An 18,786-nucleotide genomic window follows, 5' to 3' on the forward strand; every position below is an offset into this window, starting at 1 on the left:
GACGAAGGTGGACTCCATAAGCAGAATCGTTAAGCAGGCAGGCAAACGATTCCAAGGAATTGGGCTACTGGGATCCAGTTCTCAAAAAGAAGCGGTTCTTGATACCCATCTCTATGTCAGGGTCAAGTCAGGTCAGGTTTTTCAAGACAAAAACTATCACACTGATCATGTAGAGCAGGGGTGTCAATCATGCGGCCCGGGGGCAAAATGCGGCCCGCCGAAGGGTCCAGTTCGGCCCCTGGGATGTTTTTGCCAAGTGCAAAAATTCCAGTCTTGAATTGAATTAAGAAAAAAAAAAATAGCTTGAATTAAGGAAAAATCTTGAATTAAGCCAAAAAAAAAAAAAACTTCAATTAAGTAAAAAAATCTTGAATTAAGCCAAAAAAAAATTTCAATTAGATAAAAAATCTTCAATTCAGCCAAAAAAATCTCAAATTTAGCAAAAAATCTTGAATTAAGCCAAAAAAAAAAATCTTCAATTCAGTAAAAAAACAAAAAACCTTCAATTAAGCCAAAAAAAACTTCAATTAAGTTAAAAAAAATTTTGAATTAGGCCAAAAAAAACTTCAATAAAGCAAAAAAATCTTGAATTAACCCCAAAAAAATCTAGAATTAACAACTTATTTTTTTTCTTTGCTTTAGTGCAAAAAATAACATTAAATTATGAAAATATTTACATTTACAAACTATCGTGAAACACTAAAATGCAAATAACCTGAACAAATATGAACAACCTGAAATGTCTAAAGAAAATTAAGCACAATTTTAATATTTTTTCTGCCTGTTCCTCAGTGTTTAGTGTCTTTGTAGATCTGATCCATAATACACATGTAGAAATGATAAGTTGAGGAATAATATTGTTAAAATTGCACTAAATTTTCTAACATTTTTCAATTTAAATATCAGTTTTTTCAGGGTTTTTTTTTTTTTTTTTGGCTAGTTTATAAAAGTAAGTATTTTCATAATTTAATGGGGGGTTTTTACACTAAAACAAAGACAAAAATTTGGAGTTGTCATTATTTATAGGTTATTATGTTATTATTTTTCTGGTCCGGCCCACTTCAGATCAAATTTAGCTGAATATGGCCCCTGAACTAACATGAGTTTGACACCCCTGATGTAGAAGGATTCAAAAGTCACGTATCAAATATGATACGTTTGGCGTTATAGGGTTAAAACAATCATGAATGATGCGATTGAAGAGCAAGATAACTGTTAATTATTGCCTCAGTCTCCATTTTTTAAAAAAAAATATGCAACTCCTGCTTATCATGAACCAAATTCTAACGTTCACATAGAAACAGGCATACATTTATCCTTTATTTCACAGATTTTCGTTGAAATTTGTGTAACATTTGGCTGGAAACCTGAAGAACACAGCTCCTACAGACTGGAGAGTACTTACATGTGCATAGCTGAGGAAGAACAGTTGGTTGTTGTTGAGTCCGACCCCAGGCAGCAGAGGCTCCTCTACTCCACCTCTGCTCTGATCCACCCACCGCCGGTACGCCTGCATACAAACACAAACAAAGACTTTCACCTGGCCTTTGGAACATGGCAGCTTTTTATACAGAGGATATTTTCATGTTGTTCTTGGCTGCACAGGTAAAACTAATAAATGTGCCCGAGCCAGATACTGTTGGTGTTGGTTCACATGCAAAGCTTCCTCTTCTGAAGCGAAACCGCAAAATAACAAAGCCAGTTCCACTTGTTCATCCTTGGTTCTTGCTCTTTTTTTAACACTGAAGACTATACTTTCATTGGTGCATAGGGTTGATTAAGGCTTTATGAACAAAATATAAAACCTATAGTATCCATTTGTGCTGGAGCCAGACTCTACTGATGTGAAAGATTCTTAACGCTTTATCAAATGACTACTTTTGGTAATTTCCACATGCATTACAAGATGATGACAGCAACAGTTACAGTGAGTCAACAATCTCAGGTCCAATGTGGTCTACAGGGTCTGTAAGGTCCACCTCTGCATGAACAGTGAGTGGACCTGCTTTGTTTAGGTACCATGAAGTGTTCTAAAAGTGATGTTCTAATGTTCTAAAATACATGTTCCTTTCACCTTACATGTGTTTTTCTTGTATTTTTTATATTTATTTCTTGTATTTTAATTATTATTATTATTATTATTATTATTATTTTTTTATTTTTTTGCCACATATGGGTAAGGAAGGAACCAAATATGGTAACGTCATTAACCCATTATAGGGTGATCATAGAAATACTCTGAAATTAAAAATTTCAACGTTAGTCTATTTTTGGAGACTTCATAACTTTTGTGAAAGTTAAAAAAAAAAAAAAATTGCTATATTTGAAGTTACCATATTTGGTTCCTTACCCATAAGCGGCAAAAATAAATAAATAAATAAATACAAGAAAAAAATATAAAAAGCATACAAGAAAAACACATGTAAGGTGAAAGGAACATGTATTTTAGAACACTAGAACATCACTTTCAGAACATTACAACACAAATGCTGATCCAGAGTAAGGAACCAAATATGGTAACTTCATTAACCCATTATAAGGCGCTCATAGAAATACTCTGAAATTAAAATTTTCAACCTTATTCTGTTTTTGGAGGACATAACAAGACTTTATTACTTTTGTGAAAGTTAAAAAATGTTTTATTATTATATTTGAAGTTACCATATTTGGTTCCTTACCCATAAGTGGCAATAAAAACAAAACAAAACAAAACAAAAAAAAACAAACAAGACGTAAATATAAAAAATACAAGAAAAGCACATGCAAGGTAAAAGTAACATGTATTTTAGAACAGTAGAACATCACTTTTAGAGCATGACAACATAAGTGCTGATTCAGAGTAAGGAACCAAATATGGTAATTTCATTAACCCATTATAGGGTGCTCATAAAAATACTTTGAAATTAAAAATTTCAACCTTAGTCTGTTTTTGGAGGACATAAGACTTTATTACTTTTATGAAAGTTAAAAAATGTTTTATTGTTATATTTGAAGTTACCATATTTGGTTCCTTACTCATAAGTGGCAATAAAAAAAATTAAAAAAAAAAAGACGTAAATATAGAAAATACAAGAAAAACACATGTAAGGTGAAAGGAACATGTATTTTAGAACAGCAGAACATTGCTTTTAAAACATTGTAACATATGGGCTGATCCAGAGTAAGGAACCAAATATGGTAACTTCATTAACCCATTATGAGGCACTCATAGAAATACTCTGAAATTAAAATTCCAACCTCAGTCTGTTTTTGGAGGACATAACAAGACTTTATTACTTTTGTGAAAGTTTAAAAAAAAATTTATTGTTATATTTGAAGTTACCATATTTGGTTCCTTCCCCATAAATAGCAAAATAAATAAATAAATAAATACAAGAAAAAAATAAGGTGAAAGGAACATGTATTTTAGAACAGCAGAACATTACTTTTAAAATATTGTAACATATGGGCTGATCCAGAGTAAGGAACCAAATATGGTAACTTCATTAACCCATTATAAGGCACTCATAGAAATACTCTGAAATTAAAATTTTCAATCTTATTCTGTTTTTGGAGACCATAACAAGATTTTATTACTTCTGTGAAAGTAAAAAAAAAATGTATTGTCATATTTGAAGTTACCATATTTGTGCAAAAAATCTGGATACTTTTTTTTCCTAATTCATGCATGAAAGGGTTAAAATTGCATTCTTATAGTCATGAAAGTTACCACAGAGTCAGAAAGATGCTGAGATGGAGATAATCAGAGTCTGAGTGTTAAGGTGTGGATGATGTGTAGTTCAGGGACATCACGTATGACAGAGAATCACCAGTCACTGAACCACACAGTAAGAGGCTCTGAAAGGGTTAGTTTGAGTTTTTGTGCTGGTTTTGCCTCTTAATAAAGGCACACCTGAAAATCAATATCCATTTAAGCCTGTGCCATATATAGGCCTAGAATATTTTCGGTGCTATTTCTTCCTTTCTTGTTATCCAGTCTTCTCCTACAAGGAGGTGAAGCTTGAAGGTTCTTAAAACTTCCAGAGTTCAACGACAAAAACATCAGTTCTGCAGCCTGAGTTGTTGTGTCACTGTGGTGTTTTAATACGTTCTGTCAGACTGAAACTAACAAACAAATTGACCAATAAAAGCAGTGATTTTATAAGCCAAAACTGCATCTCCTGTTCTGATGTGGAGCGATAAAAAGGCTTCAGATCGACTCGTTGGAAAATGAGGTTTGACAGAATCTGACTGGATGACAGTTGAACTGAACAGCTCTGATTAGATGCAGTAATGTTATTTTTTTTAATACAAATTTCCTGATATCATACTCTACATTAGTACTAAAATACAACTCCTGTTCATCGGCGCTGTGGGAAGGCTCAAAATGATTTTCCAACAGGAAGTGGCAAACTGTGCTGATTTCATTTTACATATTAGTCATTATGCTTTATCACATTTGGGTCATTCTGTTTAACATGCTGTAGTATTTAGCATTGCATTAAGACACACAAATATGGCTTTATTTGAGGCCCGTCTCTGACTCAGCAATGAAGCTTTACGAGATCTCACAACACAAATGTCATCTGAGGTAAAAAATAAATACATAAATATATAAATAATAAAAAATAAGCAGGAAAGTAAAGCGACTAGAAATTATAAGGAAATAATGTGTATCCCAGGTTTAAAAAAGTATATTACTGTATTATTATTGTATTTATAGGGATGTCCGATATTGGCTTTTTGCCAAAAACCAATATGCCGATATTGTCCAATGCTTACGAGGGCCGTTCAATAAGTTCATGGCCTCACCCAGAACAGAACAACACAGACTGATAATTTATATTTTATTTTTCAACATAATCTCCATTTACAGCAATGCACTTGGTCCATCGATGTTCAAGCATCACTATCCCATCAAGAAAGAATGTAACATCCTGTATTATAACAACCAGTATTTCTGGGTGAGGCCATGAACTTATTGAACAGCCCTCGTAATTTCCGATTCTGATATCTACCGATACCGCTGCCGATATATGTGGGATATTAACCCTTTCATGCATAGGTCACTCCAGTGGACAGTTATTCTATAGCTGTTCTCTTGTATATTCATAGGTTTTGTTGTTTTAGTTCCATATCAGCCAACACAGTGAACACTTACGCACCATCCCATACACGGACATTCAGATCATTACTGTAACTTTGCTGTTCTTGATAAACCTGATCTGCAGTAACATGTTTAAGTGTAAATCAATTGTTATTTGTTAGACAAGAAGTTTTTTTTTGCATATTATCTCTATGAAGTGAGAAATTACTAGCATTAGAATATGTTAAAATGTGAGAAAATATCAGATTAGCAGCATTAAAAATGTTTTTGTTTCATTGTTTTCATATCACTTTCTGATATTGGGTTTTAAACACGTTTCTTTACTTCAAAAATTAAATGCATGGATATTTTTGTAACCCCATAGAAAAAAAAAAAAAAAACTCGATCGCATTGTTTTTTTCATGCCTAAGGAGGAATAAAAACACTGAAGAAAAAAATCTTGACAAAGGTTCTCACAATTCTTGCATCAAAGGGTTAAACTAATTTTAGGTAACATCACAGATGTCCTGTCATGGAATTAACACATCATGCCTAATCTTATTGTGATGCCCCATTGGATGCGTTCTCAAATGCAACAAGGCTTTCAAAATGTAAACACTGTCTGTGCAAAGAACACATGCTTCAACTTAAGTTGTGGAAAAAATGCCATACTTACAGTCTACTCTCGATAAACCGCCCGCTGTTATACCGCCATTTTCGCTCGCCGCCGACCAAAACCATTGCACAAAAATCCCCAATGCATTATTCCATTAGCTACCGCCATTTCCGCCTATCGCCATCCACCAGCCCAGTTCCATGCACAAACAACACTTATACCATTGATTTCCCGACCGTTTTACCGCCAGCGTGATTGCCATCGAGTACACATAAATTTTAAACAATGCACTGAAACAAACGCGCCAGACGCTGATCGCGACAAGCTACGAGTAGGTCTACGGAACGGCCACCGTTCATTTATCGCAGAACACTCAGTAGGTCAGGATGTCGGGAAGAGGACGTGGGATTAAGCCAAAGCCTCAAGATGATGGGGTGTCATTTCCCGACACGGTATAATAATGCTTAAAATGTTTCCCCACTTTAAATGATCCCTTACAACATAGCAGAATCAAGATTTATTTAGAAATGCAATTAGAACGGGTTAACGGAGGCAGCATAGACATCATATAGTGAAGACATGCACATTATGGACGCAACCTGTTGTAACGCCATTTTCGCTATACCGCCAATTTGGCCGTGAACGGAAGTTGGCGGTATAACGAGAGTAGACTGTATTTATTTTCTCTCCCTCCATGAGTCTATTACAGTGTGGCAACTCTACTGTACAATTTTGAAAACTGCACATTTCTTTCAGCTACAAACAATGCTTCATTTACGCGTCGGTAAATGCCGGTGAAATCAAGGCATTATTTTATCGGTTTTAATGATAGGCAAAAAAAACGATAACGATATTCACTGATATTACATTTTTATGCCAATATCGGGCCTACTTAGTCCCTACTTAGTAATATATATTCATGTCTACCTACGACCACATAGGACACAGGAAGTGAAGGAGGCGCTTCTAATGTGAAAATAAGACAATATTTGGTGACATCAGGTCTTTGCAGGATTCTTTTTTTTTAAATTAGCTTTATGTTTATACATTTACACTCCAAAAAAGTCCATAAAGTCCAAGAGGTTTCATTATTCAACCAACCAAAAGATATACCTGATCAGTAACCATCAAAACCACATTTAGGGTCTAAAATTCTGATTACTGGATTTTAGACTTTTTAAAGTGTGCCTGTACTGGTCATGTTTACGACATTAATTGTGTTTGGAGTATTATTTATAAGCACGAGAGGCACAAATTCAGTAAAAAAAAATCCCCATAAATGCACCACACTGGACTTTTTTATTATGTGAATTACAGGTGGGGTCAGAACCTATGGGGAGCAGCCGTTGCCGGCCATAAGTGATGTATCCTCATTGATTCTGGGTGATCGAGTGCGAGTAAACAAGCACAGGTCAGTGAGCGAGATTGAGTGGAAAGCATGAATTTGTGCTTGTTGGTTGCACAGCTGTCAGTTTGCACTCCACCATCAACACGGATTTAACAACAGGCTATAATATATGTTACCTGACAGAACCACTAGATTAGGCTAGATTAGATTAGATTAGATTAGATTAGATTAGATTAGATTAGATTAGGTAGAACTTTATTAATCCCTTGGGAAGAGCCGTCAGGAAATTGAGGTTCCAAAGGCAGCACAACACTGAGCGTACACACGAGAAACCCTACAAGGAAAAAAAAGGCAATACAAAAGCAATACAATAACATAAGTATAAAAAATAGGACTAATGGCCCTGTAGCTTACTGGCCAAATTAAAAGCTTCAGAAAATGTATCCAAATGCCATTTATTACCACCCAGTTATGTGTATTTATTATATTACAGAAATAGCAATGATAACTGAGCGATGACGTCACCAGGAATCCTCTTTTAATCACGTGAAAGAGGTTATTTCTAAACAAATAACATGTGCGAAGGATCACACCGCACATGCTCGAAGGAAGTACAGTCTGCAATCGGTTGTTGACAATAACATGACCGGATTTCTTTACCCGAATGATGTTATTTGTAAACAATCAAAGACGTGCTTCTACAACACACAGACATGTCAGAATTTGGATACCTCAAATCAGTAAATTCGAATCCAGTTTAATGGCGCCAAGCGAATCAGCATATGGCTATCATGTTTTGGTCATATTCCAATCAGATCTGTAAAAAATTCAAATTCCAACTTGATATCATTGATACTTACTGATTTATTGGCTCAATCCACTTCCTATCTCTTATAATGGGTAAGTTTTTCGAAGTCGCACCAAATCCAGAATCAGATCCGGATCGAAATAATTTCAATACCTTGTGTTGACATCATCATAAAGAAGCTGTATACCAAGTTTGAAGTCAATCGGAATTGCAGTTTCGGAGAAGAAGACAATTGAAAATGGACAACAGACGCCGCAAGATGACAACAGTGGTGAATAATATTTTATGTGAATTTTTGAAATAGCCAGCAATGAAACTTCACTACAGGTACCCTTTAAGGATGTGCAGAAACCATGGTTGGATGTTAAGGAAGTCAGTCCAGAAGTACAAAAGACTGATATGTAAGAAAAGACATCTTACCCTGAACGCCTCTCGTATTCCTCCGTTGTCTGCGATGTTTTCTGCCAGAGTCCTCTTACCTCGTACCTTCAGAGGAAAACATCCACAAGTGTCATTTCATGAAAAATAACATGGGAGGGTCTTTGTGAGCTGTGCAGTCCCTGTACAGGGTGGGGAAGCAAAATTTACAATATTTTGAGGCAGGGATTGAAAGACAGTGTATGACCAATTAGTTTATTGAAAGTCATGAGAATTTATTTGCCACAAGAAAACTGACATAATAGAAAATGTTTTCATTCTATGTGTCCTCCTTCTTTCTCAATAACTGCCTTCACACGCTGCCTGAAACTTGCGCAAGTGTTCCTCAAATATTCGGGTGACAACTTCTCCCATTCTTCTTTAATAGTATCTTCCAGACTTTCTCGTAATAGTTTTGCTCATAGTCATTCTCTTCTTTCCATTATAAACAGTCTTTATGGACACTCCAACTATTTTTGAAATCTCCTTTGGTGTGACGAGTGCATTCAGCAAATCACACACTCTTTGACGTTTGCTTTCCTGATTACTCATATGGGCAAAAGTTTCTGAAAAGGTATGGATAATAGTGTTAGGTATGATTATGACATCAATATATGTTTGGTTTCAAAACAACTGACGTAGTGCCTGCTGAGAAAAAACAACTAAATGTTCATTGTAAATTTTGCTTCCCCACCCTGTATGTATCTCCAACCTCTGGTTCTTACATTGAGCCCCGCCTCCTCCCAGTGGTAACCGTTGTACTGGTCAATCATACATTGCGTTTTGTCGTTGAAGGCTGTTATAGAAGAGTTGCTCCACCAAAGATGGAGGTTTCCGTTTTTATCGTATTTACGGCCTGTTGAGAGAAATAAAAGTCACAGATCAGAGCAGAGAAGACATAAGAGACATCATTAGAGGAAATATTATATTATATTATATTGTACTGCGAATGTTTACCATTATTGTCAAAACCATGTGTTAACTCATGTCCAACTATGACACCAATGGCACCGTAACTCAAAGACCTGGAAACAAATGAGGTGAAGATTCGTGACCTGTTCACACTCGTGCACATATTTGTAAAACAGACCCTTTTTCTACATTAATACAGTGTTTAAGGCAGCAAAAAAATGAAACTTCAAAAACAGAGTGAAGCAAAGTGATTAGAAACGATACAATTAATTACAATTTTTTTTCTATTATTTGATTTTTTTGTGTATTGTTTATCATTATTATTATTATTTTTCTATTGTTTGATTTTTTATTTGTGTATTGTTTATTATTATTATTATTATTATTATTTTTTTTTTTCATGTTTTGTATTATGTCTGTCTGAAATAAACTAACCTAAAACTATACAATTATTAAACTGTATATAGGTTAACATATACATATTGTGCATGTTATAATATTATACCATAACATAATACTTATTTAGTATCATTTATTATATAAGTAAATTTTTAAAGTAAAAAAACAAACAAAAACCAATAAACATCGTGTACTTTAGCGCAAATCCTGAAAATTTCATGCATCTATCATAAACAGCTCAGCAGTAATGACTTATTTTTCCATTAAAATCAACATCGCACCCCATTTTTAATGGAAGGAACCATATTATCAAAGAAGTAAAACTGTGGAACAACTTGTGTGTGGAGATAAAACAAATATCAAACATGATTCAGTTTAAAAAAAGATATAAAGAATTGATTCTTGAGAGGTCCAGTATTTAATAATGACAATGAGGCTTGTTTGTTTATGAATGATGTTGTGCTGACAAATCTGCTGTAATTATTGACGAGAATGTTTGATTTGTTGAGTCTGTTTGTATGACTGTACTGACATGAACATACTGTTGTGGATAATTCAATTACTGCATTATGGATTGTTGTGGTTCGATGCTAAAATTAGGGAAATAGTATAGGCTGACTGTTGTATAAAGTTAATGATAAAGGTGTAAAAGCACTGAGAGGTAGGATTAAATAAGTTTATACTTCTTCCTGCTTCTTTTCGACCATGCAAAATTCAGACTTGTATGTGCTTGAAGATAGATTCTGTCCATTTAAATGTTGTTTTGTTTATGTCTTAATTTGCTTTGTTTTGTCTTATTTTCTTTGCATGTTCAAAATAAAATAAAAATAAATAAATAAATTAATTAAAATAAATAAAAAGTAAGGCCTGTCACATTTCAATAACGTCACCTTGGATATTCCACCCCCCAAAAGAAGGGTTTTTGTAGCTCTCCAGCCGGGAATCCTAAATAAGAAAAGAAATACATTAATATTGGTGTGACTTTGTATAAAGGCAGTTTCAACTTGAGCCTGTGTGATGCAGTTATTTTGTGATTTATGGCATAATCATACTATATACTATATATCTTACTGATCTGATTTGTTGAGGAGCTGTAGAAGGCGTTCACTGTTGTGGGGTTTGTGAACCATCTGAAACACAGAAACACATTTTATAGTTAAAGCTACATGTACTTAAAGTGTATAGTTGATAGATGTTTCTTCAGCCACTTACTCTTTACGTGGGACACTCTTTCGAAGCCAAGCGAGGTCCGACTGGGCGATGAACTTCAGTGTCTGCATCACATTCCCGTAATAGTCCCTCTCATTGAACTGTAGCTATTAAACACACATGTACATAGTATTAAACTGTATGTAGTCAAAGCTAAAGAGTACAAAATACAGAACGCTGGCTGACTTCAGGTATTCTCTCAACAAAGAAAGCTCAGAAACATTCTTAGAAAATGGAACCAATGGCCCTGTAGCTCACCAGCAATTAATGACAACTTGAATTTGCATCAAAAAAATCACAATTTGTCAAAACTGTGAACAAATGTAGAAGACATTGTCCCAAGGAAGCAACATAAAAACATTGGAAATGAATCCGACCAGTAGTTTCAAAGAAGAAGATTGTTGAAATCTAGACATTTTAACACTTGACTTTGATCCTTCAAGGTCACTGAAGGTCAAAGGTCATGGACCCAAATGATAGTCCATATATGACTTCCTATCAGTGCTCAAAAGTAACTATATTGATATATTGATACCTGTAACCATTTCCATATTACACTGGTCTACAAGGAAAATGCTTCCAGAATAAAAGTAATGAAATTTTACCACATGAGAGTCACTGATAAAGAAAAATCAAGTAAAAAATGCTGGTTGGCTGAACTTTCCAAGATATAGCCTTGGGTCAAAATGTGAAATTCAAGAATTAATGACAGAAAGGGTTTGACTCAAAAGGAATATTTGTCTCAGAGCTACAAGATCTACTTCAAAACACTGTCTGCACATTAGAATACATTCACTTTACAGGTTCTATTTAGTGGAAGATTTCTAAAACTATTATATAAATGTACATAAACCAATATATATGTGTAATAACACTTAATCATATACCTTGAAAACATTAGCAAACCGGCACTTTTGTCATTTATTTTCCAATTAATCTTATTAAAATACGTAACATTTATCACATTTAATCTCTGAAGTAAGTCATTTCTAAAAAATTGTAGATCTGTGTTATAAACCATCAAAATATGGACCATCATAACCCATAAAGACCCAATGCTACTTTTGTTGCAGTTCCCATATGATTTTTTCCTCTAAATTTAATCTTTCTGAAGTGATTCATAACCATTTCTTGTAATAATACCCTCTGTATTTTGCATTGTTTCAGGAAAAATCATGTATTTTCCCATATTTAACTCACTGATAATGTAGATGTCAATAAAATCTCAGATTTAAGTTGAGGGTTTACTATATCAGAAACACAGGAAATGGAAGAAAAAGTGACTTTTTCAACAAAATATATCATTAACTGAACATAAACCAAGTGTCTCCATCCACTGTCATTGATCCAACTCCATGGGTTTTACTGGTGAATCAATGTTGTAGAAGATGACGATGTTTCCACGTCCACTACGGAGCCTCTGAACGTTCAAATGGGTCATATCTGATGACCATGAAAAGATGACAAACTGTATTTTTCACCAATTATTATCAACATATTAATAGGTTTAGTGGATCAGAAGTTATTAAACCTTTTAGATCAGTAGACGATTTCGGTTGTTTGGGTCTTAAAGGGATAAGTAAAGTCAAATTTTGAATGTTTCCAAAATATGTAAAAATGCAATAATCTAAATTTCTCAAAACTGTGAACAAACTTTGTAGACATCATCCAAAGGAAGCCACTTATAAAATTTGAAATGAATCCGACCAATAGTTTCAAAGAAGAAGATTGTTGAAATCTAGACATTTCAACACTTGACTTTGACCCTTCAAGGTCACTGACGGTCAAAGGTCATGGACCCAAATGGTAGTCCATATATGACTTCCTATCAGTGCTCAATAGTAACTATATTGATATCTGTAACCATTTCCATGTTATAAGCCATCAAAATATGGACCATTATAAACCATAAAGACCCAGTGCTACTTTTGTGGCAGTTCCCATATGATTTTTTCCTCTAAATTTAATCTTTCTGAAGTGATTCATAACCATTTCTTGTAATAATACCCTCTGTATTTTGCATTGTTTCAGTAAAAATCATGTATTTGCCCATATTTAAGTCACTGATAATGTAGATATCAATAAAATCTCAGATTTAAGTTGAGGGTTTACTATATCAGAAACACAGGAAATGGAAGAAAAAGTTACTTTTTCAGCAAAATATATCATTAACTGAACATAAACCAAGTGTCTCCATCCACTGTCATTGATCCAACTCCATGGGTTTTAATAGTGAATCAATGTTGTAGAAGATGACGGTGTTTCTACATTCACTACGGAGCCTCTGAACGTCCAAATGGGTCATATCTGATGACCATGAAAAGAAGACAAACTGTATTTTACACCAATTATTTCAACATATTAACTCTTTAAGTGCCAGACAGTTAAGGGGCTAATAAGCCTTAAAAGTGCCACAGAATTTGGCCGTTTTTCAGTATTTCACGTCGTTTTTATAATATTTGAAGAATCCTGCAGGAAACCGCTCGGTAACATCCGACCAATTGCTGATTAGATCCAAAACGCACCGGACGCAGCCGATTCATTATTGATCGTAATTTGCATAATTTATAATAATAATAATAATAATAATAATAATAATAATAATAATAATAATAATCTTTATTTATATAGCACTTTTCATACATTAAAAACTGTAGCACAAAGTGCTTTACATATCAGTTTAAAAATCAGAACCGCCCCCCACCCACACCCACCCGCACACACACACACACACACACACACACATATACATGCAAACCCACAAGCTCACACATACTTAAGAAGACTGACTGAGCACGGGTAGACCAGAACAAAAATGTACAAGTAAAAGTAAAACATCAATTTAGGAGGCGCTGTCTCAGGGAGCCATCTGCACCAGGAGGCAGCCGCCGACCCCGGCGACCAGGCACCAGCAACACAGCCCCGCATCCCAACTAGTGGGAGAGGGCCAACTGGGACCCCCACCCACCAGAAAGGAGCGGACCCCAGTGAGAGAAGGCGCCACAGCCCCCGGAGTCCACAGCCGCCCCCCGGCATGGAGGGCTCCCTCTGATGAAACACCGGAGAATAAGAAACATTAAAAAGATATAAAAATATTATTCGGTCGCGTGACCTCAAATTCCCGTCTGCTTGGTCTCAAAAGGCGGACACAGAAAGAACGTCATCGAAATGTGAGAAAGAAATGGGGGTGGATGGTTTGTTTGTACACAAATATGGCGTGTTCTCCAAAGCCGATCTGATCGGCCCGTGGCACTTTACAGGTTGTTTTCGTAAAGCCGATTTAATCAGCCCATGGCACTGAAAGTGTTAATAGGTTTAGTGGATCAGAAGTTATTAAACATTTTAGATCAGTAGACGATTTCGGTTGTTTGGGTCTTTATGAGATAAGTAAAGTCAAATTTTGAATGTTTCCAAAATATGTAAAAATGCAATAATCTAAATTTCTCCAAACTGTGAACAAACTTTGTAGACATCATCCAAAGGAAGCCACATATAAAATTTGAAATGAATCCGACCACTAGTTTCATTGGAGAGGATGTGCGAAGGAATTGCTAATGAAGACGAAGACAGCGCCTTCACAATAGCTCATGACCTATCAGCCGACGAGGTCAAACCGTAAAGGGTGCGTCCATGCTGTTTTCACAGGAGACGAGGCTCAGTCTACAAACCTGCTTTAGATCTTCATTGAGGTAGGTGTCATTGAGAATGAACTCGGGGTAACCGACCTTAGCGAGGACAGCATGAGCCTGAAGAGACACGGAAGACAGAACAGAAGACCGAATGTTTGTTGTTACAGGCTGATCACACAGTTCCATCCATTTAGGAAAACTGAGAGTCAGAGCAAAGACTGAAGGAGATTCAATTCCACTGAAAAGCAACAGAGAGTGAGGTACAGCGCTCATATAATATATTGTACGTATTTTATATATTTATGTATAAATTGTATTTTGTTTTTAGTTCTTATTTTACCCCTTTAACATGTTTTAGTGACTGGTCTGCATGTCCAAATACATACAGGGTGGGGAAGCAAAATTTACAACATTTTGAGGCAGGGATTGAAAGACAGTGTATGACCAATTAGTTTATTGAAAGTCATGAGAATTTATTTGCCACAAGAAAATATACATAATAGAAAATGTTTTTATTCTATGTGTCCTCCTCCTTTCTCAATAACTGCCTTCACACGCTTCCTGAAACTTGCGCAAGTGTTCCTCAAATATTCGGGTGACAACTTCTCCCATTCTTCTTTAATAGTATCTTCCAGACTTTCTCGTAATAGTTTTGCTCATAGTCATTCTCTTCTTTCCATTATAAACAGTCTTTATGGACACTCCAACTATTTTTGAAATCTCCTTTGGTGTGACGAGTGCATTCAGCAAATCACACACTCTTTGACGTTTGCTTTCCTGATTACTCATATGGGCAAAAGTTTCTGAAAAGGTATGGATAATAGTGTTAGGTATGATTATGACATCAATATATGTTTGGTTTCAAAACAACTGACATAGTTCCTGCTGAGAAAAAACAACTAAATGTTCATTGTAAATTTTGCTTCCCCACCCTGTATGTATTTTTTATTGTATTACGTATTTTGTATTGCTGCCTCTGTAGACAACTACAGTGAACTTTCAGCTTTAATTCAAAGGATTTAAGAAAAAAATTTATCAACTTTTTAGAAATTATAATCATTAAACCATTAAATAAAATCTTTTTATTTTCAGAGCCTCAAAAGTAACTTATCTAATTTATTTGTTTTGGTTTTCTGGTTGTATTTTAGCTATATTTGTTTACTTCCTTTTTTTTCCATTAAATTATTTATACATTACATTAAATACGTTTTATTGCTTTCAGGTAGGTAGACGAATTCTGTGGGCGTGGTCTCACCTGGGGGAGCTCATGAATAGTAATGAACTCACACTGACCAGTTTTAACCCTTTCATGCACTGTCCACTCCAGTGGTCAGTTCTTCTCCAGCTGTTCTCTTGTATATTAATGGGTTTTGTTGTTTTAGTTCCATATCAGCCAACACAGTGGACGCTTATGCACCATCCCATACACTGTAATTCAGATCATTACTGTAACTTTACTGGTCTTGATAAACCTGATCTGCAGTTACATGTTTGAGTGTAAACCAATTATTTGTTAGACAAGAAGGGTTTTTTTTGCATATTATCTCCATGAAGTGAGTAATTACTAGCATTAGAATATGTTAAAATGTGAGAAGACATCAGATTAGCTGCATTAAAAATGTTTTTATTTCATTGTTTTCATATCACTTTCTGATATTGGGTTTTAAGCACGTTTCTTTACTTCAAAAATTAAATGCATGGATATTTTTGTAACTCCATAGATAAAAAAAAAAAACTCGATCGCATTGTTTTTTTCATGGCTAAACACTGAAGAAAAAAATCTTGACTAAGGTTCTCATAATTCGTGCATGAAAGGGTTAACATGAACAACCTGAAATTTCTTAAAGGTGCCCTGCCACACAAAACCGTTTTTTCTTTCATTTTTTAAAAAAAATATGTTAGGTTCATAGGTGTTTGTGTTATGTCAGGGATGTCAAACATGTGGCCCAGGGGCCAAAACCGGCCCGCCAAAGGTTCCAGTCCGGCCCACGGGATGAATTTGCAAAGCGCAAAAATTACACTTAAGATATTAATAATCAAGGATGTCGAACTCGTTTTAGTTCAGGTTCCACATACAGAAAAACGTGATCTCAACTAAAATAATAGCATAATAACCGATAAATAATGACTCCAAATTTTCTTAGTTTAATGCGAAAAACATAATATTCCATTACACCTATAAATAATGACAACTCCAAATTTTTGTCTTTGTTTTACTGTAAAAACTTACATAAAATTATGAAAATATTAACCCTTTCATGCACGAATTATGAGAACCTTAATCAAAATTTTTTCCTGAGTGTTTTTATTCCTCTTTAGGCATGAAAAAAACAATGCGATTGAAAATTTTCTTCTGAAAAATACATTTAAAAAAATAAAACAAAAATAATTTAAAAAAAAAATAAAAAAATACATGAAAAAATAATGAAAAAAAAAATCTTATGAACCTATTTTTCATGAAGTTGCAAAAATGTCCACTCAGCTGGACACCACACTTTTAATTTTTGACACACAGAAACATGTATTTACTGATAAATTGTGAGAAAACTATGGGGAGAGCTTGTGATTCTGGGGGTTTATGGTCAGTAGAGATCTACATAATGTTACCGATTCATGTCAGAAAAGATATGTAGTGTCTTAAAACTTTAATAAAGATATGTGTAAAAAAAAAAAAAAAAATAAATCCATGAATATACATGAGAGCAGCTGTAGAATAGCTGTCCACTGTAGTGACCAGTGTCCATGAAAGGGTTAAAGGACAGTTTGTAGATGTTAAGGTTTTTGTTGTATGCAATTTTACTTTTTTCACACTAAAATAAAGAGAAAAGTTTAGAGTTGACACTATTCATAGGTTATCATATAATCATTTTGCTGGTCCAGAGATCAAAGTGGGCCTAAACTAAACTAAAATGAGTTTGACAGCCCTGACCTAAAGAACATAAGGGTTTACTGACTTTGACCCACAGAAAATTCTCGACCAACTCTTCCGCTTGGACTTCTGCTGTTATGAATACTGTTTACGCTAGCAACGGGAAAATACATCTCGGAGAAGTTATTTTTTTGGCAAGGAAACTAGCTTTTAAGTTTTTATAGCAGAACGGGAGGAAATTTAAAGAAACATATGGGACGAAGGAGGCGTCTGTTCTTGCCTTATCCAGCGCTTTCAGCTTCGTCTCTTCATCCATCCAGTCGTTCTCTTTCTCCAGGATGTCCATGAACGCCCAGCGAATGCCGTCAATCAACTCCTCCATCTGGGAGTCATGGAAACACAAGTTAATGCCTGGCACGGGAGCAGAGAGAGAGAGACGACTAAATGTGGACTATAGTAGTGTCCACACCCCGAGAAAGTATTTTAGAAAAAAAATAAACAGACATAAACATACTGCCATAAATGTGCAGAAATGTGGTACAATAGAATAGAATAGAATAGAATAGAATAGAATAGAATAGAATAGAATAGAACAGAATAGAACAGAAAAGAACAGAATAGAATAGAGAATAGGATAAGATAGAATAGAATAGAACATAAAAGAAAAGAACAGAATAGAATAGAATAGAATAGAATAGAATAGAACATAAAAGAAAAGAACAGAATAGAATAGAGTAGTGTGGAATAGAATAGAATAGAATAGAATAGAATAGAACAGAAAAGAACAGAATAGAATAGAGTAGAGTAGTGTAGAATAGAATAGAACAGAACAGAATAGAATAGAATAGAATAGAATAGAATAGAATAGAATAGAGAAACGGAAAAGACAGAATAGAATAGAATAGAATAGAATAGAATAGAATACAGAAGAGTAGAATAGAATAGAATAGAATAGAATAGAACACTGGGTAGAACAGAAAAAAAAAAAAAAATAGAATAGAATAGAATAGAACATAAAAGAAAAGAACAGAATAGAATAGAGTAGTGTGGAATAGAATAGAATAGAATAGAATAGAACAGAAAAGAAAAGAAAAGAACAGAATAGAATAGAGTAGTGTAGAACAGAATAGAATAGAACAGAACAGAATAGAATAGAATAGAATAGAATAGAATAGAATAGAATAGAATAGAGAAACGGAAAAGACAGAATAGAATAGAATAGAACAGAATAGAATAGAATACAGAAGAGTAGAATAGAATAGAATAGAATAGAATAGAACACTGGGTAGAACAGAAAAAAAATAAAAAATAAAATAGAATAGAATAGAACAGTACAAAAGAGAAGAATAGAATAGAATAGCATAGAATAGAGAAGTGTAGAATAGAATAGAATAGAATAGAATATAGAAGAGTAGAATAGAACAGAACAGAGTAGGATAAAAGAGAACAGAATAGAATAAAATAGAATAGAACAGAATAGAATACAGAAGAGTAGAATAGAATAGAATAGAATA

The 18,786-nt window shown here is 34.4% G+C and overlaps 1 protein-coding gene across 1 annotated transcript in view; it reads right to left on the reverse strand.

Moving 5' to 3' along the window:
- The window catches only part of LOC115411251 (phosphate-regulating neutral endopeptidase PHEX-like), a 73,429-nt gene that overhangs the window by 15,708 nt on the left and 38,935 nt on the right, over nt 1–18,786 (reverse strand). The window contains exons 12-20 of the mRNA XM_030123297.1: nt 17,553–17,654; nt 14,443–14,520; nt 10,778–10,881; nt 10,637–10,695; nt 10,456–10,510; nt 9,212–9,279; nt 8,980–9,110; nt 8,258–8,323; nt 1,406–1,510 (exon numbers count right to left, since the gene is read on the reverse strand). Coding sequence (XP_029979157.1) covers nt 1,406–1,510; nt 8,258–8,323; nt 8,980–9,110; nt 9,212–9,279; nt 10,456–10,510; nt 10,637–10,695; nt 10,778–10,881; nt 14,443–14,520; nt 17,553–17,654 — 768 coding nt within the window. The remainder of the gene's footprint in view (nt 1–1,405; nt 1,511–8,257; nt 8,324–8,979; nt 9,111–9,211; nt 9,280–10,455; nt 10,511–10,636; nt 10,696–10,777; nt 10,882–14,442; nt 14,521–17,552; nt 17,655–18,786) is intronic.

This window comes from Sphaeramia orbicularis, chromosome 20 (genome assembly GCF_902148855.1).
Source record: "Sphaeramia orbicularis chromosome 20, fSphaOr1.1, whole genome shotgun sequence".
Taxonomy (NCBI): Eukaryota; Metazoa; Chordata; class Actinopteri; order Kurtiformes; family Apogonidae; genus Sphaeramia; species Sphaeramia orbicularis.